Source organism: Epinephelus moara, chromosome 10 (assembly GCF_006386435.1).
Source record: "Epinephelus moara isolate mb chromosome 10, YSFRI_EMoa_1.0, whole genome shotgun sequence".
Taxonomy (NCBI): Eukaryota; Metazoa; Chordata; class Actinopteri; order Perciformes; family Serranidae; genus Epinephelus; species Epinephelus moara.
The window spans coordinates 6,931,529-6,958,612 of record NC_065515.1 but is presented as its reverse complement, the minus strand read 5'-3'; the positions used below and the strand labels follow the sequence as shown (position 1 = coordinate 6,958,612).

At 44.2% G+C, this 27,084-nt stretch overlaps 1 protein-coding gene across 3 annotated transcripts in view; it reads right to left on the bottom strand.

The window, feature by feature from the left end:
* Nucleotides 1-27,084, bottom strand: part of herc2 (HECT and RLD domain containing E3 ubiquitin protein ligase 2) — a 57,963-nt gene that overhangs the window by 17,661 nt on the left and 13,218 nt on the right. For 2 of the 3 annotated variants that reach the window (XM_050054566.1, XM_050054567.1), the window contains exons 7-66: nt 26,823-26,964; nt 26,624-26,728; nt 26,338-26,509; nt 25,232-25,405; nt 24,673-24,861; nt 24,381-24,532; nt 23,959-24,116; nt 23,746-23,859; nt 23,388-23,639; nt 22,843-23,036; nt 22,554-22,754; nt 22,139-22,367; nt 21,911-22,035; nt 20,921-21,099; nt 20,648-20,832; nt 20,375-20,530; nt 19,792-19,977; nt 19,497-19,673; nt 19,266-19,369; nt 18,831-18,981; nt 18,520-18,734; nt 18,275-18,407; nt 17,103-17,230; nt 16,598-16,793; nt 16,372-16,505; nt 15,850-16,026; nt 15,561-15,697; nt 15,028-15,179; nt 14,717-14,908; nt 14,419-14,606; nt 14,111-14,303; nt 13,832-14,014; nt 13,556-13,740; nt 13,212-13,359; nt 12,924-13,120; nt 12,564-12,794; nt 12,310-12,448; nt 11,392-11,538; nt 10,442-10,584; nt 9,863-10,130; nt 9,569-9,711; nt 9,363-9,461; nt 9,109-9,277; nt 8,873-8,998; nt 8,649-8,757; nt 7,744-7,883; nt 7,468-7,658; nt 7,252-7,357; nt 7,017-7,108; nt 6,739-6,914; nt 6,259-6,370; nt 5,464-5,545; nt 5,146-5,380; nt 4,527-4,704; nt 4,280-4,361; nt 4,012-4,183; nt 3,771-3,915; nt 3,089-3,314; nt 1,629-1,800; nt 1,093-1,279 (exon numbers count right to left, since the gene is read on the bottom strand). In XM_050054566.1, the coding sequence (XP_049910523.1) occupies nt 1,093-1,279; nt 1,629-1,800; nt 3,089-3,314; nt 3,771-3,915; nt 4,012-4,183; nt 4,280-4,361; nt 4,527-4,704; nt 5,146-5,380; nt 5,464-5,545; nt 6,259-6,370; nt 6,739-6,914; nt 7,017-7,108; nt 7,252-7,357; nt 7,468-7,658; nt 7,744-7,883; nt 8,649-8,757; nt 8,873-8,998; nt 9,109-9,277; nt 9,363-9,461; nt 9,569-9,711; nt 9,863-10,130; nt 10,442-10,584; nt 11,392-11,538; nt 12,310-12,448; nt 12,564-12,794; nt 12,924-13,120; nt 13,212-13,359; nt 13,556-13,740; nt 13,832-14,014; nt 14,111-14,303; nt 14,419-14,606; nt 14,717-14,908; nt 15,028-15,179; nt 15,561-15,697; nt 15,850-16,026; nt 16,372-16,505; nt 16,598-16,793; nt 17,103-17,230; nt 18,275-18,407; nt 18,520-18,734; nt 18,831-18,981; nt 19,266-19,369; nt 19,497-19,673; nt 19,792-19,977; nt 20,375-20,530; nt 20,648-20,832; nt 20,921-21,099; nt 21,911-22,035; nt 22,139-22,367; nt 22,554-22,754; nt 22,843-23,036; nt 23,388-23,639; nt 23,746-23,859; nt 23,959-24,116; nt 24,381-24,532; nt 24,673-24,861; nt 25,232-25,405; nt 26,338-26,509; nt 26,624-26,728; nt 26,823-26,964 (9,773 nt within the window). The remainder of the gene's footprint in view (nt 1-1,092; nt 1,280-1,628; nt 1,801-3,088; nt 3,315-3,770; nt 3,916-4,011; nt 4,184-4,279; nt 4,362-4,526; nt 4,705-5,145; nt 5,381-5,463; nt 5,546-6,258; nt 6,371-6,738; nt 6,915-7,016; nt 7,109-7,251; nt 7,358-7,467; nt 7,659-7,743; nt 7,884-8,648; nt 8,758-8,872; nt 8,999-9,108; nt 9,278-9,362; nt 9,462-9,568; nt 9,712-9,862; nt 10,131-10,441; nt 10,585-11,391; nt 11,539-12,309; nt 12,449-12,563; nt 12,795-12,923; nt 13,121-13,211; nt 13,360-13,555; nt 13,741-13,831; nt 14,015-14,110; nt 14,304-14,418; nt 14,607-14,716; nt 14,909-15,027; nt 15,180-15,560; nt 15,698-15,849; nt 16,027-16,371; nt 16,506-16,597; nt 16,794-17,102; nt 17,231-18,274; nt 18,408-18,519; nt 18,735-18,830; nt 18,982-19,265; nt 19,370-19,496; nt 19,674-19,791; nt 19,978-20,374; nt 20,531-20,647; nt 20,833-20,920; nt 21,100-21,910; nt 22,036-22,138; nt 22,368-22,553; nt 22,755-22,842; nt 23,037-23,387; nt 23,640-23,745; nt 23,860-23,958; nt 24,117-24,380; nt 24,533-24,672; nt 24,862-25,231; nt 25,406-26,337; nt 26,510-26,623; nt 26,729-26,822; nt 26,965-27,084) is intronic. The other variant, XM_050054568.1, reaches the window with a different exon arrangement.

Here is a 27,084-nt window from a genome sequence, read left to right as displayed (position 1 = left end):
AGATCAGGACAGAAATCTTAAAGGGACAGTTCAGATCTTTTGAAGTGAAGTTTTGAACCAAGTAATGTAGTGTTGTGGACAAGGGAGGCAGTTAAATCAATTTTAGCCACCTAAAAAATCAATACCAGTTGAAGTGCATGCTATATTTAGGATATTTTTCACCTATTAACTTTGCCGTCAGAGAGCCCTTTTGGACTGGGAACTGAAGCCATTTTATTGCTCTCTTTAAAGCAACCAGACTTCTTTTACAGAAACATGATTTTACCTCACAGAACACCGGCGTTTCTTGTCTAATGCTGTCTCAGCTGGTTAGTTTGCTATTGCGTGACTTTGGTGGTTTTAAAACGTTTGTTCAGATTCACCAAAGTGACACATACCACAAACTAACTGGCAGTGGTGGATAGACAGCTCCCGTGTTCTGCGAGGTAAAATTGCTTTTTTTTTTGGCAAAGGAGTCTGATGGCTTTGAAGAGAGCATAGATAATGGCCTCAGTTCTCCGTCAGAAAGGTTTGTCTGACAGCGAGGTTAAGTGGTGAAAATACTCTAAATATATCATACACTTAAACTAAAATTGATTTTTTTAGGTGTCTAAATTCTGTTTTGCTGCTGCCCCTGTCCTCAGCAGTACATTGCTTAGCCTCTGTTGTGATACTCCTGTCTGCTTCTCCAAACTGTGGCACTTACTGACCGCCATCTATTGTAGGTAACACACTGGCTACCCACTTGAAAAAATTCAAACTATCCCTTTAAGGATTAAAAGTTTAAGACCCAGAATGAAAATAAAGAAAGTTGTGGCAGAAAACTTAAAGTTGCAATTATGATCAAAGCCCTGTGAGAGTTTGTGGTGTTTCCATGTTGGACCCAAATATAATTTGCTGACGGTTGCATCTGCACACCTGTTTTTTATGGAAGGAAATGCACCTTGCATGGTTACTGTTTCACAGTAAATCAGCACAAAATGCAGTTGAGGCAGCGCTTTTAGGACAAAAAAAGCCAAATGGGAGCATCCTCACTGACTTTTATTAAATCTTTAAGTTTTCAGAGACAGGGTTTGTAAATTATAGTCATACAAAATATATTTTCATCCTGACCTCTCCCTTCTTGTCTTGCCAGGGATTAGGGCTGACTCGCTCCTCGGTTTCAGGCAGGACAGGAGGACCTTCTTCATCACTCACGCTGGATGAGGAAGAGGAGTCTGATGGGGGAACAGGTGAGCTGGAAGGACACTCTGCTGGCAAAATCATGCTGGCTGGCATCAGAGCACCGACCACTGCATCCCTGGGGAAACACACAACGCGTCCTGTCAACAGTGATAACGACTAATGACAATTACTGGTGCCAGTCAGCTGATTAAATTATCTAGAGGTCATAAACACTTCTATCTCTTCCTGTTCAGAATTCATGCCTTGATGCCTTTACCCATACTTTGTGTTGTCAGATATCTTTGTGTGCACAGAACTCTGTGAGATTTTTGCTTTTATTTGAGGGTTGGGAGTTTAATGCATCAAGAAATATTAAAAACAAGAGAGGGGGGTGACTTGGGACAAAGGTCATTACTCGGACTTGAACTTGCTGAGTCACAGTCTCGTGCAGGAGAGGATCTTCCAAACCCTGCAGACAAACATACCTTGCATACATGATTTGGAGGGCTGACAGAACATGAGACAGAGCCTGCTGTTTGGCTAAGTTGCCGTCCAGACTGAGCAGAATCTTGGCCAGCGAGGGTCGATTAGGCTTCACATTGCTCTGCCCGCTCATCTTATTGTTCACCGCTGACGAGTCACTGTCTGACTGGACACCTGCAGTGTACAACACCAAAACAATGATGCACACACAGTTATTGATGTTAAGCACCCAAACCCAGCTCTAGCCATCATCAGCCAGTAGCAGACCTGCAAGGCCAGCAGATTCAACCCTGTGCTGTAGCTCCAGGCCAACCTGTGCCACCTCTGGATAAGTAAAGAAACTGCAACAGCTTTCTAGACAGGCAAATGTTGACTGTCTCCATCTACAGGCAATGAAAGCAACAGCCTCTGAAACCGTACAGGAAACGAGTATTACAACTGCAGGTTTTTCTTTTATATAGCTGACTTAATGTAATGGTGTGAAAATGTTTCTGCTGTCCTTTAAATGGCACAGGTTGGCCTGTGTAAATCTGCACCCACATTTACCAAACTTCTAAGAACTACACCCAAGTTTGAAAGGTAAAGGAAAGACGTCGCCTCCGAGATGTAGAATGTGTATTATAGAAGAGAAACACACATTCCAGGACCGCTGACTTGTGTCATCAGAACAGACATGTCCTGTGATTTTCAGCCTCCTTTCATATTTAATAGAGGGGGGACAATACCTGACAGTAATATTCTCAGCTGTCAGGATGTGCCTGCTGTAAAGGGTAAATATAATCATAGAAGGCTGAAAATCACAGGACATGTCTGTTCTGATTATACAAGTCAGCAGTGTAAAGCTCAAGCATGTGGGGGCCTCCTTTCATATTTAATAGAGGGGGGGACCGTATCTAAAAGTACAGCTGTCAAGATGCCCCCCGCCACAGGCCTTTGCCACCTTGGTCTCGAAAAAACCCAGGGAAAACCCTGAAAGTGTGGGAGTAACTTTTAAAAGCAGCTCTAAAGTCATCACATTATTAATCACATGTATGCTCAGACAGTCAAACAAGACATGGATTTACCCATAGTCTGCCCACAGGTCTTTTTTTAGATCCTTACTTTAATTTTCTAAAAGTTCATTTTATCTGTATGAAATCCTTCATATCTCCAGTGGTAATATCAATCTAAAATCAAAATATATTAGTAACATATCAGGGTAACATCATAACAAATTGGCTGAGATGGAAGCAAAAAGAAATAAGGAGAGAGTGTGTGTTTGTTGATAAATACAGGCCCTGGTCTGACAATGACAGAACAGCTCCTCCTTGTGGAATATCTGCAGTCTGCTAAACATACATCTGTGAGTTTGTGAGAAATTTAATAAGCAGTGGCATTTAAAATCTACCATTACAATCCCAACAATCAGGAAAGATTGGCTCGCTTAGCTGAGTTCATAGGCTGCAAGGTAAGGGAGGATTACCTAAATAGGACGCTCCAAGGGAGTCTCTGGCCGTCTGGAAAAGTACTGGCTCGTGAACCGACGGTGTGGTCACATCCACAGTGGTCCAGGCAACGCTGTGGGAAGAGCCACAGGCCACTCGAGTGATCTTCTGTCCCTCCAGACCCTGCACCAGGGTGGGCTTCCTGTTGACTGTGGTGGTGCCGTTCCCCTGCTGCCCGTGATCATTGTCACCCCACGCATACACCTTACAGAAGGAAGGAAGTTAAATGTCAAATAAAAGGTTTGTGTCCACATGTGCCTCACTTCAAAAAATCCGAACCATCCCTTTAACACTTTTAGAACCACTGTTGAAATGTGAAAAAAGGCACACAAGAAAAAGTACAAGCATCGCTTAAAGCACTCAATCATAACAACCTCTTAAAGTGGCCAAATATTGAGTAGCTGCCTCTCATTATAAGAAGTGATGTACTGACATTATTAAATTTGTTCTGAGGGAAGGTATTATATAAGGTGAAATTGGCTGTGTAACAGGAAAGGTTAGAGGTGCTTGGAAAAGCAGAGTGAGAGTCGATACATAAAGTCCCACAACAGGAGGAGAAATCCACACATCTGGAACAGCGCCACGGCAGCAAATGAGCGCGGAGTACTTGAACTATGTGCTCTGGTTTATAATACGGTGATGGCGGAGGGCAGTACAAACCTGTCCTGTTTCTGTAACAGCCAAACAGTGCAGAGCTCCAACAGCAACATGGACAATCTTTTTGCCCCTCAGTCCCTCCACCATCTGAGGCTTCCGCACGTGGACATCGGTGCCATGGCCAAGTCGGAAATAGTCGCCTTTGCCCCTGTTTGGAAACAAAAATAGTGCTCCTTCATTTGGAAAACAAAAGGACAAATGAGAAATGATAATATATAGTCACTACATCATTCATCCATCTTACCAGGTCCACACAACTCCAGATTTAGTGAGCGCCAAGGAGAACTGTGCTCCACATTCAATTTGACACACGCCCTGCCCGTTGAGCCTCTCGATGTTCTGGGGGATGTTGCAGCCTTCACTGCCTCCACGACCCAGCTTCCCAAAATCCCCATCACCCCAGGAGAACACCAATCCTGACAAAAAAAATACATTACCAACTCGATAGCCAAACACATGTATCTGAGCTAAAAGAAAAAACTTAAGGAGATATTTTAGATTAACAGAAATACCTTCATCTGTGAGAGCTAGAGTTTGAGCATCCCTGCTCCCACAAGCCACCTGGATAACCCGGTGACCCAGAAGCACTTTTACCTGGATAAGAAAGTCACAGTAAGAAGGAGTGTATGGTCAGTTTACACACTTCATGGTATACATGGATTCTAGAGTTGGGCAACTGCACGAATATATCGACTATCTGTGACCGCCTGAGTACACTGTAGGTTGGTTTTTTGGGTGAGGTAGGAGATACAGACATACCAGTTTAGGCCTCAGCTGAGTCGTGTTGTCCCCATGTCCGAGGCGGCCATATTCACCCAAACCCCAGCTGTACAGCTCCCCACTGGAGGTGATTGCCGCACTGTGAGAGCTGCCACAGGCGATGTCGCGGATGCGCTTGGTCTTGAGTGCCTCAATCAACCGAGGCTTGTCACAGTTCCTAAGATGGGGAAATATACTTTTCTTTAATTAAGAAAGTTGTACATAACACTGCATCATGGAGGTCTTAAAGGGTGGGTCCATTCTTTTTTTTCAGGTTTTTATATCATTCTGTAGCTTCCCAGAAGTGTTCTTTATGTATTCAAATCTGAACATACACATTTTGTTTGATGTATGTTTGTTTCACCGCTGAAATGCTATGCTACACGCTACATATAAATCCTCTAGCCTGCCTAATGCAACTCTTTGTGACTGAGCTTCTTTGGGAATTGTGTGTTATCAATTTTCCAAATTAGCCTCATTCTTTTAACCCACTAACCAGCACAGAAACTAAGCAATGTACCGCTGCAGACACCACATTAGTTTGGACCCTAAAGTCACACGATAACACAAATTATCTACTATGAGGTATGAGCAGTAATCTGTTCACAAGATAACATACATTCTGCTGAAGTGTCCCAGTTTGCCATCGTCTCCCTCTCCCCAGGAGAAGACTTTCCCGTCCACAGTCAGGGCCATAGCATGGCGCCCCCCAGAATGCACAGCGACCTTCTTCACCACGTAGTTACTGAGTGCGGTGATCTGACGGGGGATTGGGATGGTCCCACTGGACAGGCCCAGGCCTAACCTGCCGTTGGTGGCCTCTCCACATGCGTAAATTTTCCCCTCGACCGTCACTGCAACAGCGACACAGTGATTAGATACACCATGTGTGCATGTTATATAAGGACATAAACTCCAGTAACATTTCATCACCCACCTGCAAAGAGGCTTTTGGAACCACCGGCCACTTGTACCACGTTGAGTGCGGAGAGAGTTTCAGAGAAGGAGGGCACCTTGATCTGTGAAGGACACAAACAAAACTGATTAGAGATGCAGCGGCTTCTGAGCTTCTCCCACAGGCTCAACTTCAAGGACGCGTCGGCTCCGCTCTGCTATACATTCTCTACACTGATGGTCACACACATGTTTGACACATCCTCAAATGTGCTTATCAAACAGGAGGCACAGATTTTTACATAATCACAAGACAGAGCATTGGCCTATGTTTCAGATCTGATACACTGTAAAGTACCAAAATATAGTATGTTACTGTACTACTACTGTGTTTTACTCAAGTATTAGTATTAGTAAGTAATTATTGTACATTTTACTCCACTTCATTAACAGCTGTAGTTACTTCGCAGGTGAAAATTTTACATTCAAAAATGTTATAGTCAGCTTAGATGACATGGCAATAGATTCAACTCCTGAACAGCAGGTTACATAGTTAAAATGACCTCCATCTTAACTAGCCTCCATCTTAACTAACTTAGCTATAACATAAAATACTCCTAATTTTACTGAAGAATAGGATCTGAATACTTCTTCCATCACTGTTTAAGGGTCGTAGCAGATTTAATTACTAGCATCTACCTTTAAAAACACATTTTAAATCATATGTAAAGCTCAAACTGCCTTTGTTACCCCATCATGGAGAGGATTTGAGGCATGTAAACCATAGGTTAGTTCAGCCACTGGCTAATTTGGTGTCACATATATACACAAGCTGCACCTTAGAGCCCTTGAGTCCTCCCAGCTGGTCCTTGTCATTCAGCCCCCAGACAAACACTTTGGTCCTGATGGTGGCTGCAGACTCCAGTCCAGATGACTTCTTCCGCGCAAGACTGAAGGACAAGAAAAGACATACAGTGAGAACCTTGAATTAATAGCCCAGGCTATTATTTGCTTAAATCACTGAAATCAACAGGTCTATGTAAGGGACAGACCGTTAACTCCTTTCACACAAAACTGTTGCTGAGCAATGATCGGGAAATCCAATCCAAGTGTTTATTTAAACCAGTACAGATATTACATGTTTAAAAATTAGGCTTCAGATGATATACTAATTATGAATCATTCATTTGAGTAAGGGCACTCAAGGATTTCGGCACCTGGCATACCGACACAACACCACTTTATCCTCTTGTAAGCATTCACAACCTACCAACATGACAATCCAGCACTGAAACATTTATCCCATGGCCCATCATACCTCCCAGTGGCAGTTTTGTCATCATCCTCTTCTTCATTGTCAGATGCCAGGAAGGGCACTGTGGCCAGGTCTTCATCCTCTGCTCTGATACGTCCAACGATGCCAAGCCCGTGAATCTTGCAGTCGATACCAGAGCTGCGGCACTGCTTTATGGCAATCTCAATGTATCTGTGATACTGAGGGAAAGACATCATTCAAGTTATTAAGATTTTAAGGCAATAAACAACGACAACGACAATTTGAAGCTGATTTCAATTATTAGGTCTTAGCCAACCAACCTCAGTACAGTCGCTAAGGAGAAGGACAGTGGTGTCCGTGGGATTGATGTTAATTGTCTTCAGCTCAATTAAGTTGTTCAAAGAGCTCCCACCTGTACATTTAGAAGAAAAGATCACTGATCACTGATGTTAACAATGTAAAAATGTCAAAAACACCATATTTTTATACAAGAGGAACTATTATTACTCATGCTGGTACATTTTTAAAAAGAAGAAGAACATCAAATGTACTCACCCGACACCACCACCAGTGAGGGCATGTAGCTGCTATCTGCTGGATCCACAATCATCTTCAGCCTGTGCACAAGAACGTCTGGGAAGAGTTCGAGACGAATCCAGTGCTGTAGAGGAAAGAATGACAAATCCTGTCAGGTGCTGCATTACGCTTTAATAAAGCTAAACTAAATAGGCAGTCATTCGGCTTATTAGGGTGTGCAATTCAATCTCCTACCTTTCCCTGCGAGCCGGAGGATTGCCAACACTGATCACTGCCGTCAAGGAGGCGTGAGGCCTGGTTTACGGAGGATGAGACATTGATGCTCTTGACAGCGCGGGACCAATCGTCAATCAGCATCCCACGCTGGCTGCTGTGATGCTTCTTGAGCTGTTTTCCTGAGCGGCCGCAGAATGCTGGAGACTGGCCTAATTGTGGAGAAGATGAATGGCACAGGTTTACAAACACATGTCAGAGCATCACAGATACTATATTGGTTAATGTGTGACGAACCAGGCTCGTTGATTCTGCCAAAGGAATGTCTGGTGTTGTGTTTGCGGGTCTTGAAGCAGTTTTCACAGAAGTCGAAGTCGTCGCAGTTCCTGCATTTGAATCTGGGGCCATTTATGGGGAACATTTGACAGCCATCACACCTGCAGACGACACGTTGCATTTGAACATCATATTAAGATATATAGCTAACTGGGCAGACAGAAACCTCAAAGGGAAACTTCGCCACCTTTTATGTGGATGCCCAATCAGTGTTGATGTTAAATGCAGTTCACTGAAGCAATACATTCCTCTGTGTGTGCTATACTGACTGAGGAAGCTGAGTTGTCCTGCTGGCAGAGCCGTGCCAGCAGAGCCTACATGTACCAGGATTCTAAAAATAGTGTTCGCTGGGCTTTGGAGGCAATTTTCATAGTGGCCAAACAGTGGAATTACAACTTCCAGGTGCATCACATGATGCCACTGGGCCCAAAAAGACTTTTTCCCCATAGACTTACATAGATTTTACTATCAGGATTTGATCCATTCAGTCAGACAACACTTACAAAGTCTAGAAGAGCTGCAAGGTTACATCATTTTATTCTCATACAAGTTAAACAAGGGCAAACCAGAAATTTGCCACACTGCTCACGAAGGTCTGTGGTGCACGTCCTCTATGGGACCAATGATGCGAAAGATCTGGGTAACTTTATACTAGGATCGTCAAACTTTTTTGGCTTTATAGGCCTCTAAGCAACTTTCATAGAACTGAATGGGGCTCCGTCTCCAATGCTGTATCTGGTTCACTTCATATACCCATGCTCAATATAGCACCAGTGAGGAATTCATTGTGACTACTTTTATCATCAACACTGCTTGGACATCCACACGAAAGGTGGCACATTTTGCCTTTAAATATACATCCATACCTGACTCCAGGGTGAACACTGGGCACCAGTTCCATTTCAGACAGCAGGCCGGTCCAGTGGGACTGCTGTGGGAAGTCTACGATCACATCCTTTCCATTGGCACTGAAAGCTAAAACAAACCATTTAAACTCATCAGTACAGAAATAGTGGATTCAGCTAACAGGATCTTTAAAACAGGTGTTTGTTCAGACTAGAAATAGCAAAAGCTTCAGAGAACAGCTCACCTTTCACAACCCCAACACTCCTGTGTGTGACGGAGCCCCATTTGTACTTTGGTGTGGTGACTGTGGGCTTCACCCTCACTTTATCACCAATCTTTATGTGAGAGGGAGAACTTTGTGGTGGGAATCCTGGAAAAAGCAAATAATGACACAAAGCATGTAAAAGGGCGAAGAGAAAACATGGTTCAGAACTATTAACCTTTTGTCGCATCAAGAGCATCAAAATCACGCAAGCTTACCAAGTAGCTCGATGTGGATGTAGCGGACCCAGTACGTTCCTCCTTTCTGCTGCCAGTCACACTGCACATTTAAGTCATGAAGTCCATCTCTGTCCAACTTGATCACTTTCCCGACATCTCCATCAAACACTTCCTCGTACGTTCTGCAGCACTTCACCATCATCCCCACCTGCAGAGACGTCAGTGATCTGTCAGACCCGTGTCACATTTCATTAAGGCAGTTTAGAAAATCTTTAAAAGGCCACTGCTCTCACCTGAATGTTCTCTCTAACATACACAGCATAATCGTCGTTGCTCTGGAAATCTGATCTCTTCTTAAAGGTCTGGCTTTCAGTCACCACTGCACCTGGAGGCTAATGTTACACACAGGCAATATCACAGGTAAAGCTATTGAATTCGACAGGCTGCGTGACAAGTGACTCAGTCCATAATAGCAGAAATAAAAGAGAAAGTAATGTACCACAGGGAATGTCGGCTCGGCCTCCTCCAGCTCCTCCAGCACCTCTTCATCGGAGTATTCATCTGACACAGTGTCGGCATCTGACAGCTCAGTGACGTGAATGTCTGGATGGTCCAGCAGCCAGCCCACCAAAGCCTCAACACCTGATGTATGCATGCCCAATTACTCTCCAAAAGCAGAATATTTTATCATATAATGACACAAATATAGCAGATACAGTGACAGCTACAGAGTTTTAGTTAGAGTAACAGCGACAGAGGATGAAAGTCTCACAAACAAGTATTAGAATTATACCTGGGACACCAGAGGCGCTGCCTGTAGTTCCTGACAGTGACTTCAAGGCAAACTCGATGTTCTTGCGTGGGAAGCCCATCTCCATGAGCTGGAGGACTATGGGTAAGGGAGGGACAGGGGAGGTCTTCTGCTTCTTCTGTTTGGGAGGTCGGACATGTTGTATGGTAACAGGCGTGGTGGCCTCACTGGAGCTGCTCTCCTCAAACAGAGGGGAGGACGGGTGGGCTGATTCCACAGCCAGGTACTGACACACTGCCAGAGCTGCAGCCTACATACACAGCGATACAGAGAGAAGGCTGAGGTCAGACTGAATACACCAGCTCGAATGCAACATTATAACGCTGACACAGAGGCTACATCCACACGAATATGTTTTAGTTCTTTCTCCATAGCATTATCTGTAACTAAGCACCCAACCACAGACAATCTGCTTCCTGTTTACACTGCAATGTACATGCCCAGTGTACGTGAATGGTCATGTGATGTGCATTTTCAGGCCTGATAGTAGGGACAAAGATCATTTCTGAGACAGTGCTTAAACGCTCATGTGGACGTAGTCTCAGAGGCCTGTCGACTCACCTCCATCTCTTGCCTGTCAAAAATGGCTTTGATCGGGGACGGCTGAGTGGCGGCGGATAGCAGCTGCTGCAGGAGGATCAGCGGAGGCAGGGGACCCTCAGGGGACAAGTCTCCAACATCAGGAGATGACACCACTGGGTCCTCTGCAAACAAAGAAAAAGAAGCAGAGCTGTTATGAAACAGACAGATATCAGCAAAACAGTGCTTCAAAGTTCTGTTCATAAAAGAATGTCTGTCTAAACTCTGATCAGCGACGCACTTTACATCCACCCACGTACAACCTCAGGGTAACCTCCAAAGTGTGTGAGTTGAGTTTGTCCTCCCACACAGTAGCTGCTGTGCTGTATCAAAACAGACTGTACTAATTGTGCAAAAACGGCTCACTCTGACCAAATGTCCAGCCAGTCCACCCACTGGGAGCCATGATGGTGCCCCAAAGCAGCAGAAAGTTCAGAGGGTCATTGCACTTCATTAGGGTTGTGTTTGTGCTCTTGTATATAGCGTTATCTCTGTTGCGACTTGATCCCAAAGAAATGCCATCTAATTTGACCTTACACAGAGATGTATGGTAAAATGACAATAAACTTAATTTGATCTGATTACTGCAGCCTGGGTTGGAGTTCGGCCTGGACCCTTTGCTGCATGCAATCCCCTCTCTGTCCTATGCCTTTCCTGCCTCACTCTACAGCTACCACAATAAAGCAGAAATGCCTTAACAGTAGTGCTCTGACACACAATGTTCTGACTAATTTCCCATTTACTGAAACACTTTTTCTTTGCAATGGCAATTAAATACTGTTAAATACAACTGAAGGTGTACTTCAACCTTTGGCCTCCACATAAATAGCATTTTGAATTGAAGCTACAGCACTTAACTGGAGTAAAGGGAAATAGTTTTCCATAGAAAGTTTCCAGACTCAAACGCAGCCCTTCTCTGGGTGAGTTCTTACCACTGGGGTTGGGTCCTATGTCCACAACTGCCGCCTGGGAGAGGATCTGCCTGAGTTTGTCTTGATGAGAGAGCAGGGCCCGTCCTGCCTTTAAGATATACAGCCTCAGCTGCTGGCACCGCAGCAAATGGATGTCCACCTGGTCAGCTGGAAACACAACAGGTATGATTAAATCCACTGAACTAGACCTGAGGCTCTGAACACTGAATCAAAGCATCCTCCACAGCTTTTGTCGTGGTCATTACTTGTAAAGGCAAAATGAGACAAGGTTTCATTTATCAAAGAACAAAGCCACGCATTTGGCAAGGGCATTTTTCCAGACATTAATCTGAATTAAGCGGCAACCTCCTGAGCTGAATAATGAAGCCAACACGGTAGTGCTAAAAACTACATTTCCTCAAATGGTCACTTTAGGCTGGCTCCAAAAACGAGTCAATCCCCACAGACCCACATGTTAAAATGCTTAACTTTATAGCAGGAATAAACATGTTTACAGCCTGGTACTAAAAACAGTTTAGCTAATTTTCACATTCATGACAACTGTACGGGGGGTGAATCTTTATATAACTCACCAGTTTGTATTTTATTAAGGCTTAAATTTAGGCATCATTAAGGGTGTGGCCACTTTGAGTGACAGGCTGTCTGTGAGGTGTCACCTCAGTCTATGAGTCAAATCCACCTCTCGCTCCTCTGCAGTTCAACCCTCTGGCTTCAGAAAACTACGGTCAAAATGCCAAACTTGAGGGCTTAAAATGGGAGCCAAAAAACCAATGTGTGACATCATGTCACATAATTTTTTTTGACAGCCCTTAGTCTCAATACAGTCAATGATTATTTTACTAACAAAATGTTTAGGAGTCATAGGAGGAAACATAAAGTCTACAACATTTGTGTTGCATCTCTAAGCAGTGTCTGTACCTGTCAGCCCTCGACTCAGGGACTTCTTCATGCGTTGTTTTTCCAGTTTGCTTCCAGCCAGGCTGACCAGCTGAGCCCAGACTGCAAGCATGGGCTCAGTGAAAGGCAGGTTCTGCACACTGAAGGTTACCGCAGGCATCTGAGGAAAATGACAAAAAAGACAACAGTATTTTATTGTCTGATTAACTTAAAGTATAAGTAAAGATAATGTCTTGGCTGTATGTTCACACACAGGCATCAAAACCCTTCCATACCGGTTTGAGATGACTGAGCAGGCAAACCCGACAGGTCCTCATCTCATGAAATTGGACAGTGATGCGTCCTTTTGGGGTGATGCGAGTAACTGTTCCCTCTCCATATTCCTCATGAATTACTTGACCTCCGAGCCTGAGGCGCCCATCAATCCCTCCAATGACTGCCATCACTGCCATCAGACTGCCAACTCTGGGACCATCGGAATCAGGAAAGTACTCCTCCAGGAAACACTGAAATATAGAGAGCAGACATTTCCAATCACCACTTTGGTAGAACTAATTTTATCAGAGAAGCCAGAATGAAAGTGTGAGTTTTTAACACATAAATAACTGAATCCATAATATTAAAACAATTCTTACTGCTTCAGACTGGCAGCCTGCCATGACATCACCAATAGAGCTCAGCTGAGCGTTGATGTAGTCATTTATCATGCTGTTCCACTGGCCGAGAGAGTGCAGAGTGCGCAGGACAGAAACGATCTCCTCAGCCAATGTGCTGCTGTGAGTGGCTGTAAGAGACGCCTGAGGGCGGGACTTCCTCCTTCGCAGGGAACCCTCTGTGCATAGAAAAGAAAACACATTTTAAAAAAGAAAAAAAGAAAAAAGACAGCTTTTCAATAAGAGCCCCAGTATGACTCAAAAACGTACCTCTGAGAAGTGGCAGGTCTGAGGAGCAGGTGCTAAGTAGACTTCCCAAGAAGTTGAACAACTTCTCCACCAGAAACTTCATGTCCTGAGAGCGCTCTGTCTTGTCCCATGAGGGCAAGACTGCCTGCAGGAGACGCAGAGCCAGGATCTGAAAACAAAGAAGATGCACAAGACAGAAAGTGTTACTTTCACAAAGTTTCCATCCTGAAATGTTTGGCAAATAACATGCAACTTCATAATTAGCGTCCTACAACAGTGCGCAATTCCACTTTGAGGTCCTTCCCTATAACATACTTTACTAACAGCATGGGGAGCACATCTGACACATCATGCTAATATCCCACCTGTCTCTGTAGAGTGATGGCATTGAAGGACTGATGTCCCTCAACAATTCGGATAAGCAGGCTAATCCACGCAGAGGTGCTGAGTGTGCTGCACATCTGTGGCATGAGAGCGATGCTGCGTATGAAGCCCAGTGTAGACCAGCTCCTGTGCTGCTCCCGAGAGACCAGCCTGTGGGAATGACACCCTGACAACAAACATAGGTCGATTTAGAACAATCCAATAACTTGTCATGTTAAAAGATAAAATGCTCTCTATAAACATGTCGGTTCAGCTACCTGACTTGTCATTAGCTCCACTCTCCACAAGCATCCTCAGGAGCCCACAGAGGGTCCGTGTGGCATCTGTTTGCAACACCTCTGCATAGATCCCAGCTGTTAGAGACAGTGTCTTCAGCAGGTTGACTGTGCTGGTTAGCATCATAGCTGTCGGGTGGCTGCTCTTCTCCATCAGCTCACCTTCTGTAATAAAGAGAGGCGATTGTATATGTCATTATTTGAATCTCACATCTTGCTTGTAGTGTGGTAATTTGTACTGAGGCAGTATTGTGAGCTCACCTGTGTCATCTTCTGTGTCCGAGTCCTCAGTCGGGGGCTGGGCAGCTGGCGGTGGCTCTGCCAGCTTAAGGTCATATTTGCCCTCTTTGCCCATCCTGTAGGAGTTGGTGCTGCTGGTATCCCACTGGACTCTGATCCAGCCGTCCTCGCCTAGCTCCCCAATGACCCGACCGAGACCTGGAGCTGGGCCGTCCTGCACAGAGCATGGGCAGAGTCAAATACTAAACACCAGGCCACTCTTCACTGCTTTAGATGGTAAATACAAAGTCCATCAACTGCAAAAGTGACTGTAAAATGGAATCTAGTACCTGATCTCCCCATTTCCAGTCAACTCCCCTCATTACCCTTGTGCCTATCTTCATCATGGCAGCCAGCTCAGGGCCTGAGGCAGGGAGGGGGGTGGGGGTGGCCTCCTTTCTGGACTCCTCCAGTACTGTGGCTGAGCCTCCGTGTGCACATAAACTCAGGTCCTCCTCACTGCTGTCTGTGCTGGGCCCTGGAAATACAACAAAAGAGACATCAAACACCTCAGTCCACAAATGTGTACGGATGCCCATCTGCTCTTTGTTTAGCCAGCCTGTATGTATTTGACTGAACAGTGCTCACCTATGAGCCTGAGTATACTCTGTGTGAGAGCCAATATGCCAGAATTTAGTAAGAGACTGAGGCTGTTGGACCCATGTTTCAGGGACAGCATGTGTATCATGGCCAGAAGAAAGCGGGCTTGCGGAATGGTGCCAAGACTTGGTCCCGCTGGGTTCTCATTGGTGATGGTCTGTAAGGGAACAGGTTGCACACCTGGTGACAAGAGAAGGTGACAAAAAGTTAGTGTGTGTGTTTAACAGCTCTATAAATCACACAAGCACCAGTTTGGTTTTCTGACATGAACCAGACATATATATACCAACGCCACACACCGAGCTCTTTGAAGCGGGCGCTGGCCTCGAGCAGGATGTTGCGAACATTCTGGATGGCCCAGGAATACAACTTGCCGAAGGTCACCTCCAAAAGCATGCGGTTGAAGGGAGGGATCAGATCCACGTCCTTCAGGCAGTCAGACAGAGGCTCTCTGAAAAGGAGAGTCAAAACATTAGACGGCTTAATGCCTGACCACAACACTGTGGCTAAATCAGATGCTATCAATAGTGTTTTTACTTTAGCACACATGCAAAAAATGACATGAAATTATAACAGAATTTGCATTGAACAATCATATCTTTTATCTGTTTATAAACTCTTGTACAACTCCTGCAGTATAATCATTGATGTAGTTTTGCTGTTTTTAAACATGGATGTAACACAAGGTGAGTAACTGATATATGAAAGGTCATTTAGGGGGTAAAGTATTGCTTTAATACACCAAGTGAAATACCGATTCAATTGAAGGATTGAGAGAAATTTCTTAATGTCTTTTTCTTTTTAAATCATAGATCCAAAACTGTCCACTTACCCAATGTCGGTCCCTTCTGGTATGACTCTTTGCCAGCCACAGAGCATTGCATACTGCACAGACGGCAGCAGAAAGCTTTTGGAGGCCAACCTGAGCATGGTGTCAATGCCCTCGAGTCTCACCTCGGCCCTCTCCAGCTATAATGAAACAGAGTTAACATCTGTCAAGTTTTATCACCTTTTTACATGTTCAAAGTAACTTATATTCATCTCACTGTCCCTTTATTTGTTTTCTTCTTCACCACATTGACTAATTAGGAGGTTAGAGATGATACATCATTTATAATCACCTGTTTGAGAAGACACTTCCTCATCTTCTCTACATCCAGGGGCTCCTCTTTCAGTGCAAACTCCACGATGGTGGCCATAAGGCTGGACTGAGAAAAAGCACCCTGAACACTGTGTTTCAGCCACCGGTACTTCTGGACATTAGACACAGTGTTAAGAAGCGGATGCCACTTGTCCTGCTGTAAAGTAATAAAACAACATAGGAATATCAGACTATGACCATAGCTATTCTTGTTGTCTGCAAAATAACCTACCAAAATATAACCTTGGGCTAAGCTCTTCACCCTAAAATGAATAGTTATACCATGCCTCAAGCACCAAGGTTATTAGTTATTCTCATTGACAGTTTTAATATCAGTCTGCAGCCCCATGAGGCCTGGTGTATATTTATATTGTCAAAACAGGCCAACAGACCATTAGGAAGATAGTTTTAAGATCATAAAACAAAAAATGATTAAAGAAGCCTCTAAGGTACTTGTCCATCTTGATGTAAATGTTCCAATAATTAAGCCTCATTAAAGTACCTTGGTTGTCTTGCTAGTGGGTGATTTCCTGTCAGCAGGCGTGGGGCTGATGTGGACATTAAGTTCCTCTTCATTGGTCCCTTCATTCTCCAGCTTTGGCTCTTCTATGTCAGCAGACTCTGATTTCTTAGGCACTGAAATATAAAACACATTTAAATTCAGAAACAGGTTGCATGTGAAGAAAATAAAACCCTGTTAGTGTGTTGTAGGTTTTGGAATATCCCACCTCTTTTTTTCCTGCGGTCCCTGATGAGTTTCTGGGTGATCCTCCTCCAGCGGGGCTGAGAGCTCAGCAGCTTCAGTTTGGACACTATAGACAGGTCGTTACTTACAGCTGGACGCAGCTCATTAAACAGGAAGCGCAGACGCTCGATGACAGGGGCACAGACCTCCTTGTAAGAGCGTCCTTGTTCCTGATGGGTCTGAAATAAGTAGGAAAAGCAAACACATCATTAAAAGCCCCATTCTTTTTCATTTCTTCAATTTATTCTGTGCAAGTCCTGCTAATAAAGTGCACATATTGTTAACTAAAGGGCCATGTGTCTTGTCCATATAAAGTGCATTAATGCAAGCCCACTGTGAATTATATAAAAGGCAAAACAGTCCCTGGTAACAAAGTGCTCTTCGTTACAGTGTCACAAATAATCTGCAGTGAGGAATTAATACAAGCTCTTGTGTTTTGTTATTATGCCTTCCTACAACAGTCCACCAGCTACAAGCAGTAATCATACCTTGATTAAAGAACACTTCGCCTGGTAGACCATGCGGCACACGTCAATCACAGATTTAGGGAGGGACCTCTGTTTCCCCTGGTCCACACCCAAGGCACATTGACTGACAAGTGAAAGAGCAATGTGACCTGTGACAGAAAGACATTTTACAATAAATTGCTGTACAAGTGCAAATTATTTTGTATAAGAAGACAAAGTGTTGGACAGGTCGTTTCAACTTCAGTACTTGGCCTAATTGCTTTATCACCTCACAACACATCAGTATGTTTCTTTTAAATTAAAAAAAAAATTACACCTGTGGTCACAGCCAGAAACTGTAAAAACAGTAATTATTGTCAGATTTTCACATTTCTGGCAGTCTTTGAATACATCATATGTGACAACCACCTCCATCAGTAAACATACCCAAAGCTAAGCTTTAAATAAAGTAGTGTTATTCATCAAAACAGCTTTTTATTCTAAATGTCTTCTTTAAAATTTCTCCATACTGGGGCTTAGTGGATAGAGCAGGCGCCCCATGTACAATGCTGTTGCCGCAGCGGCCCGGGTTCGACACCAGCCTGTGGCCCTTTGCTGCATGTCATTCCTTCTCTCTCTCTCCCCCTTTCACACTTGACTGTCCTATCAATTAAGGGCAAAAATGCCCTAAAAAAATCTCCATACAATAAAAATCTGCACTAAAAAAATCTGTAAAAAACACAAAATTCTACACTCCTTAGCACAACTGGGAAGCCATGAATAACTCAGCTGAGACCAACAGTTGTGTGACAAAAAAATCACTGAAACTTCGACTGAACTGCAGGCTCTGGGCAAACTCCTCCCATGTGCCTGTTCACACAGAGAAGTTGTGAACAGAGGTTATAAAATTGTTTGCAATGTAGCAAAATAAATCTTTTGAAAATATGTTTTGTCAAGTGTACATATACAATAAGAGTAACTGCTCATGGAGAAGTCTGACACACTGGCCCTTAGCTTTCTGAAAATGTGGCCCCCGAACAAAACAGTAGAATAGCCCTGATGTCTGAGAATTTGGAAGTGCAGAAATGAAAGGTTTCAATGCATCTTCGCATTGCTCATAACAACAATTTAAAAAAAAATCAATGGCAATGTGAGCCAAAATAAGCTCTTAATTCCTCGTCAAACAGCCTGTCTGAGACCAGTTGCTAGGTTACCGAGGTCTTGATGTTTGAGCAGGCAGCAGAGCAGCAGGCGGCCAACTTCCTCCACAGGGTGTTCCGGGGGGAAAGTGATGGGTGTAATAAGATGGTACTGCTTACAGCAACGCTCTATTTGGCATAGGAAGTCCTGTAATAAAACAACAGAAACAAAAGATGAAAGCATGACTGCATTATTCAGCTTCACGGATGCTGTGTAGCTGTGCTGTTTGGTTTTGAGTCACTGTTGCTGCTGCCTGTACCTTCACAGTGTGGTCCTGAGTGTTGTTGTCAGCAATAGCCTGCAGGAAAGGCTGTGCGTGGTCACTGAGGGTTATTCTTCTGGAGTAGAGTTTGGCCTTGTCTGGAGTGGTTGTACCCAGGGAGCTGCAGTGGTCTTCATCCTTCTCTTCATTGTAGTTATAGTGGATCTGACTGGTCTGCAGACCCCCTGAAAATATGGAGGACTGGAGCCATTCTGTTCAAAGAGAGGAAAACAAATGCTGTTAAGAAAAGTTTGGGAAAGACACATTTTGATTTTCAAACCAAGCTGCTTAAAAGTCATTGAACCCACTGGCACATTCAATCTCCATGGCGGACAGCGGGGTGCTCTTGGCCAAGTAGGAGGCGTGGAGACCCAGCAGCAGCCCCAGGTTCCTCTCTGTGTCAATGAGCGGGGAGGAGAGACTGCTGAGGTCTGGAGTGGTGACTGTCTCCTGGTTAGGCTGTAAATGATAAACACAAAACTTTAAAAGACAACACTACACTTTTTTGATCAAAGATGTTACGCAAAACCTCAAACTGGGAAAACTCAGATTCTCTTTACAAGGTTCCATTGATACGTTTCCTAAAACTTGGAAAGCCTTCATTGATTATGTAGTGGCCAGTCAATAAATATCTTCTTAACTACTGGCTACAATAACTAGTTTATGCCTAATGTATAATAGTATAAAATAATATAAAATATAATTAAATAAATTTAGAAAATGTGTATTGAAACCATTTTTACCTCCATATACTGTCCGACACAGAAGGCCTGCATTGACTCTCTGGTGTCCTCAAACTGCAGAGCAGCTTCCAAAGCAACCACCGGGTCCTCTCCTGCAAACTGGGCTGTAAAAGGAGAGATTAGGTTACAACAAGGACTAAAATGAAACTGCATCTTTCTGAAGGAAAAAAAAAAGTTAAAATGTATTCTAATTGTGTCCCATCTCCCCCCAAAAATATTTTCTAACCTTACCTAGGATACTGTTTCCTGTTAGCGACTGAGACTGAGCCTGAAAGTCCTTGATGTCATAAACCTTTCCATCTATGACTGTCCAGAAACCACCATCTTTGTTGTGGTTCTCCAGGTCAGCTTTGCGAATGAGGGAGACCTCCTCGTTGTTCTTGGAACTTTGTCCTGTGAAGAAGGATCCTGCCACAGCAGAAAAAAAGCTAGTTACATTCTTAACCTCCTCCTAGTCTTAACCTCAAATTCAGGGGTTCATATAATTTCACAGCAGTGACATTGTAAGACACAAATTAGGTCATACCCATGATGCCTGGCCAAGCCAGATCCTCATTATCGTCCCTCTCATGTCCTGGAGCCAGGTGGTTAAAACGGTCAAGGTGCTCCAGGAGTCCAGCCAGGAGAGGGATTGAGCCAGTCTCCTGCATGACACCTGCGTCATCGGTGAGGAGGAGCACAATGGACACCACCAACTCAGGCAGCAGCACTCCTATCAAGAGAAGAAACAGCAAGGCATCCATCACTTTCTCACAAGTTCCTCAAAAGTCCTTTATCTAATTTTAATTAATTTTATTCTATGCTACTTTATGTTATTTATTTACTCATTTACATTTTTATCTGAATAGAACATTCCCTAACACAGGACTCACCAAAAAAACAAAAATAAAAATAAAATAAACAGATGAGTATATTAATACATAAAACAAAAATAAAAATAAATAATAATAATAATAATAATAAGAACACCCTAAAAATATAAAGAAATAATTTTTAAAAATAAAATAAAATTTAAAAATACATAAACTATAAAACAGACATTTACAAAAGGGGGGTACATGCAGCTGATGCTGCACATAAACACTCAAACTTTATGAGAGAGGGTTTACCCGTTAGATCTCCTTCAATGACACGAGAGACTTCAGCAAAGTGGCGGCGACCAGTAGAGGCAATACTTGTTGCAACTGGGAGGATGTCTCCGATGTGAGTACACAGCAGGGCAATGTACTTTTTCAACAGCGATCCAACACCCAGAAGCTCAGGATCTGCATTAACGACAGAGAGATCAAATATTCCCCACCTAGAGCTCATTTTGATACTTGATAGATTTCTCTTATCTTGATCACTGGAGAAAAATATTTGGCTTGAAAGACTTGACTTACTGTATCCATTGACATTATCTGTGCCATTGACACCCAGGTAAAGTTTGCTAACTAGCAGCCTCTGGAAGCGCAGCAGCAGGTCCAGAGATGCAGAGCGTTCCTTGCTGACATGCTCTGCTTCTAAATAGTTGGAGATGCGCCGAGCAACATCCTTCAGCCTCGCGATGGTCTGGGAGGCGATGTTCCTGCAGAGATCAAATGTGTGAATGTGCTAGCAGGCAGCAAGGGGTCAATCTATATAGATGCACCATGGTTAAGGCAACAAGCAGATACCTCAACAGCTGCTGTACAAGCTGCACCAGAGGCAGGCTTTGCTTCCCCGCTGACTCGTAGATGCCCGTGTTGATGAGGTCTTTGTCCAGCGTGGTGCGACAGCGGTGCATAGTGGAAGCGTTGGCCTCCTGCTCGTCAATCTCCTTCTCTTTCTGAGCCTCTTTCTTGGCTTCGATGTCCTGTCATGAAAAAAATTATAAAGTGATTCCTGTGTGCGGTGAGAGGCTTATTTCAGGAGTTCAAGGATGTGCATGCTGGAGCTTTAACAATTAATGTCTTATATTTTGTATCAGTTGTAGGACTCCAATAGGACAGTAAGTGTGTCTAAAAATTCATCAGTCTCAAAATTCTGCTTGAGACTTTGGCATTTAGCAGAGCTCAAGGAATACAGCTACCATTAACCCAGAGCTTAGGGACAGCAAATCATAACAGATTTAATGAAAACTGAATTCAAGGTGATTCTCGGTCTGAAGACATTTTTATCTAAATCATACTACTATATTCACTGCGTCCATTATTTGTGATGCTATGTGTACGTGCAAATTAAAGATTATATTTCAAAGTAGCTTGGTGGTGGGTGTCCAGACTTGGTACAGTTATAAGGCACTTGGAGCAGAGCGAAGAGGCAACTCTGCGTAGGAGTGTGCATTCAGTCACAGACATACTTATTGCTTTTGATAACATCAAGTTCACTCTGACTGGCTCGCACTCTCTCACATAGTGGTAAACATTTGGCTAGGCTGGCTCCAAACGCCATGAAAAACAAAAATTCTAAATTTTATATTTTAAAAAACCGAATATGGGCAACTGTCTGGAAACACAAACATTGTTAATACTCTCTTTCCTTTTTTCCATATTTATCCAGACCAGGAAATGACTAAAATCAAATTCCATCCTGCGTAGGAACCCTGTCAAACACACAGATGAACTGCTGCCATGAATACATTATGTGAGCAAAGAGGGTGATGACTCATGCATTAACACACTGACCTGTATCTCAGCAGTGATGGCTGCATTCAGTGCAGATTCCAACCCTCCATCAGCCATCAAGCTGCTCACTAACAGGTCAATCATGAAGCGACGACCAGGGCTCACACTCATCTCATTTCCAGATGCTGGGATAGAAAAATAATTAAAACCTTAGTCCAAACCATTTTTCACATTTAGTATCCATTAAGTGTTTAATCAGTGTTGGCAGATGTTCTGATTTGCACTCACCAGCATTAGGCAGGAGTGAGGACAATGCCCTCGCCCTTTCCTCAGCAGTGGGCAGCAGCACTGACCAGCCACTCTGGAGAACTGCTTGGGCAGCTGCTTGTACAGTATTAAGCACTCCAGCATTGCTAGCTAGTACTACCACTGTTTGTTTGAGGTTATTGAGCAGCACGCTGCCAAGCCCCAGTCCCAGCTCCTCTGGATCCACCTGGTTACTGATGGCTGCATGGAGCTAAGGAGGGAGATTGTTAAGAGATGTACAGGATTATTACTATCAGCAGTCCATTAAGTGTAATGCTGCAATGCTAGAAATTATAAGGCACAGTTGTGTGTGGTAAACTAGACACAAGAGAAGGTGCCAAAACATATTGTTAAGCAAATCTAAACCTGCCATGAGCACAAATAAAAAAACACCTACCTGGAGCCTGAGCAGGTTGAGTGTGGCGACCACCATGCACTCCTTCTCCTGTGGGGGAGGCCAGTCGGAGCTGCCATCCATCCCCTCGCTGACCTGTCGCAGGAGCAGGTCCAGCTGCTCGAAGGTCATAGGGCAAACGTCCACCACAAAGGGCACGCGCTGCCCGACAGACCACTCTGAGCACGAGGACCAGGCAAAGCTCTGACGACACACAAACGCCAAGTGTTGAATGTTTTGGGTCTGTCATTATAAGCAGCATTATAAGCATTATAATACAGTTATGGATTACCTGTCCTGGGCCGCAGGAGATTCCCACTATGTGTTTGGAGTTGAGTCCTGGGAGTGCCTTAGGCTGCTTCTTGTTAGAAAAGAGTGTATCAAAGTGCTGTAGCTTATCATTGCTGCCCCAGCTGTGCACCTCTCCATCGTCAGTGAGGGCCAGGCAGTGTGTGGATCCCACAGCAACATCCACAACCTTCTTTCCTGTTTACAAACATAACAGAGAAAAAACAATCTTTGTGTTAGCGCTGGGGCGATTTCCGGCTTTGCTGCTCCGGCCAGTGTACAAGCTTAAACCGTGTTGATATTTTGCAAACCAGCTGAACCGGCATTTGTTAAAATGACACATTCCAGCAAATTAAAAAGTACCCTACATCAGCAGCCTGTGCCAACAGTGTCAAAGCACTATTAGACTTGTATGGTAAAATTTGCCATACCTGCTCTGTGCATTGATTGGCTTAATCTCTAACCAGTTTGAAATGTTTTACACCAGCCCAACCCTGGTTTGTATTCTAAAAGTTTCAGTTGTTTTTTTAATGATAATAGTCAACTCACCTTGTAGGCTGTCGAGTAACTTGGGGTAGCGAACATGCTCATCAGTGCCATGACCAAGACGTTGATTGTCTCCCTTTCCCCAGGTGTACACTTGGCCATCTTTGGTGAGGGCCACTGAGAACTGGCTGCCGCAGCACACCTTCACGATATCCAAGTCCTGCAGTTTTTCCACAAGTTTGGGTGTCTTGCAGCCGTCACTGCCACCTCGGCCCAACTTGCCATAGTCTCCGTCCCCCCAGGACCACACCTGACCTGTGGAAACACACAGAGGTGGTAAAATTATAACACCAACACATGCTTGGTTGATGCTGATAGATTCTATGGTCAGAAGTCAAGCGAAAAAGACTTGTGTTCTTACCATTCTCTGTGACAGAAAGTGTTTGTGCGTCACCACTTCCACATGCCACATCCACCACCTTTAGTCCCTTCAGCGCTGTCACAAGCATGGGTGTGGTCTGGTCTTCACTGGAGCCTAGAGACCCAGTGAGAAGGCAACTTTTAGATAAAAAACAGACGAAGACACTATTCAAGCTGAGGCTGTGTCTAGCAGGTCAATGCAGATGGAGCGTACCGTGACCCAAGCGACCGTAGTTCCCTCTGCCCCATGTATAGAGTTCACCATCAGCAGTAATAGCAGCGCTGTATGTGCTCCCACAAGCAACGTGTACCACATGCTTTCCTGCCTGTTTCCCATTGAAGGCTGCGATCATCGCAGGCTCTTCTAGATACCTAAAATAAAGCGAAAATGGAGATGTAACAGATTGAAACGCTTTTCAGGAAACGTATTAATAGAATTTAAATCAATAATTTATGTCTACAGGCTTTTTTTTAATGAACTGTTAGCGATGTGTGTATGTAAAACATTACTACACTGTCCTAGATATGGTATATAATGTGATGTATTATTCAAGCATCTGTTTGATCAATAAATTCTACAACTACTGTTATGTTGTGTTATGTTGTCTGAATGCCACCATTTCTCTGTGTGCTTACGTGGTGTCTCCATGTCCAAGGCGGCCTCCATCACCACAGCCCCATGAGAACACCTCCCCATTGGATGACAGGGCCAAGTAGTGCTGCCCATCAGGATGAGCTGCTAGCTTCACAATCTTTCTGGAGCTCAGACTATGGATCAGCATCGGAGCCTGCAACAAAATAATTCAGAGACTCAATCTGCAGCAGAGAAGAAAACATCAGCTTCTTGCTTTTTGGTTTTTCAGAATAAAGCTAGTTCATTAGAGAGGACACGTTAATGAGCAGAAACCAGCTGAGCAACAGAACTGACCAGGGTTGTGCTCTTGTAGTTTTGGGTGTAAACAGCGCCAGTGCTGGACAGAATGAGGAAGCCCTTTTCTGAGCAGACGATCTGTGAGACTCCAAGGCTCGATAGGGCTTTGCACTGAATGGGCCCATTAACATTGGCATAACGCTTCCAGCCCAACAGGCCCCAGGCAATCACCTCCTGCAAGGTTCCCTTTAACAAAAAGAAACAGAGAGAAATGAAGTCAGTCACATGGTCACAGTTCATTTCTCCTTTAGCAAAACACATGACCATACAAAATACTGTGTGTAAAATTCATCTCAACCTTTCACTTTTGATTAACTGCCGTTTAAGGACTCGCACCTGCGTAAAGTCTGATGATAACCATATCTATCCATGCTTTGTTGTCACACCATATCATACAGTACAGTAAACAGGACTCAGTGCGCACACCCAAGATATAAAAGCACAAAGATGATACAACAGGCACATATCTCAAGCAATAATTGAGTGAAGGACTAGCATCACTGACCTACAAAATTAGATAATCAGTGATTCAGTTGATTAAAGAAAGAGTCACCACCTTGTGTGATGTGGGGGAGTTGCAGTGTGGAGGGCTGCAGGGAGCAGCCAAGCGGTCCAGGTGAGCCATGATCACCACAGCTGTTTGCCGGAGGTCAATAGCCAGGTCGTTATCCTGAGGCAAGGTCAGGTAGCGCAGGAAGCTCTCATTTGGACTCATTTGGGCTGTGAGGATCTGGAAACCATAGCAATCAACCACAAGGTACTTATTAGCTTGATTCTCAACAAGGAACAGGACAACAGTGGTACGTTAAGGGCCCAAACAGACAGACAGAGAAACAGACTACAAAACGTGAGGTCTACCGAAGACTGCCTCGATCAGACAGAGTGCATTTACAGATTGTAGTCATAGTAGTCATTATCTTGACCACCATTTTGCTGTAAAGTAAACTCACAGATCTGTGCGTTAAATCTGCATAAAAAAGGACATGCAGAGGACACCTGGGGACTGGACACAGGGAAATGGAGATCCATGTGGGCACATGAGACTCATAGAGAGGAGAAATCATGGGGAGTACCACCAGCTGGTCCAGGAAATTTGCCTGGATGATGGTCTGTTCAAGGCTTATTTTAGGATAAGTCGGGGAAAGTTTGACAATCTGCTGTAAATCATCAGGCCTGATTATGGTTGGTAAAATGTTAGGAGAAGGTTGAGTCTACAATTTGTTCAGATATGTTCTGCAGCTTGCCTTGTAGGGTGACGATGAAAGTGAGCTAATGTTAGCTTCACATATAGCATGTACCCTACTGCCTTTTGTCATCACCACTACAGAAGGCCTCCCTCTCAATTATTCTGATTGGACAATGGTTACAACGCCAATGAGGTCAGGCTTTTTTCTGCTCTGGGTTTAAGTTTGCGAGGTGCATAGGGTGAAAAACCCAGGGTGCTCAGCAACACTAAAACACGTTGTCTGATCAGGCGTTCCCTAGCAACACACAAGTCATCAGACGTTCAGTTGATAACGTTCTGTTTGAGAGCTTTCTTGTTCTCTAATTGTCCTGTCTTCAGGTGATATAAATAGAAAATGTGTTCCATTTCTCATAATCACTTGGTGTTTAACTGCTTCTGAGGTGCACAGATGTCAGTTCCAGAGAGAAAATTTTCACCTCAGCTTCCTCTTCAGGAATGGGCTCCTCTTTGCTGCTGTGTATGTTCTGAAAGCGCTGCAGGAGGGGCAGCAGAGGGGCGCTTGTTCCCTGGGTGGAGCGCTCGTTGTCCATCTCTCTGGTGCCACTTTCCCACAGGCGCAGCAGCAGCAGAACAGCAGACAGCAGCTGACTGGAAAGACACAATGGCACAAAGACAAAGTGAGCAATTAAGACAGCAGTGCATTTCAACTGCAGTCGTCTATCAGCATAGGCAAATGAGCAGGGATTAAGAGTATCTGGTTACCTGAGAGTGCCCCTCTGCACAGCCAGCTCCAGCAGGATGGCCAGGGCTAAGTGCTGGTCCTGAAGAGGAATGTTGCCCTTGGTGCTGGCACTTCCATGTACGTCACTGGTCCCAAAGAAAAAAGATATGTGAATCACCAAAGGCTAGCCAACACATCTTACAATACACAGAATTACTGACTGATCTGTAAATAACAAACCTGAGGAACTTGGTGGCCCTTTCAACAACTTCGAGCCACACAGATGACACCGTCCCCTCATCAAACAGTGTGGCCTCTGGAAGGGCACGCAAAGCATCCAGAGACTCCTGGAGAAGCTCACTGCAAAGATCTGCATCATCTCCTGTAAAACAAACATCCTATGTTTTACTTTCGACACAGTGGTTAGATTACACTGCACAGAGGGTACCTATAAATATGGAATATAAAATCCCAAATTTGCCAGGCCCAGCATACTTTAGTT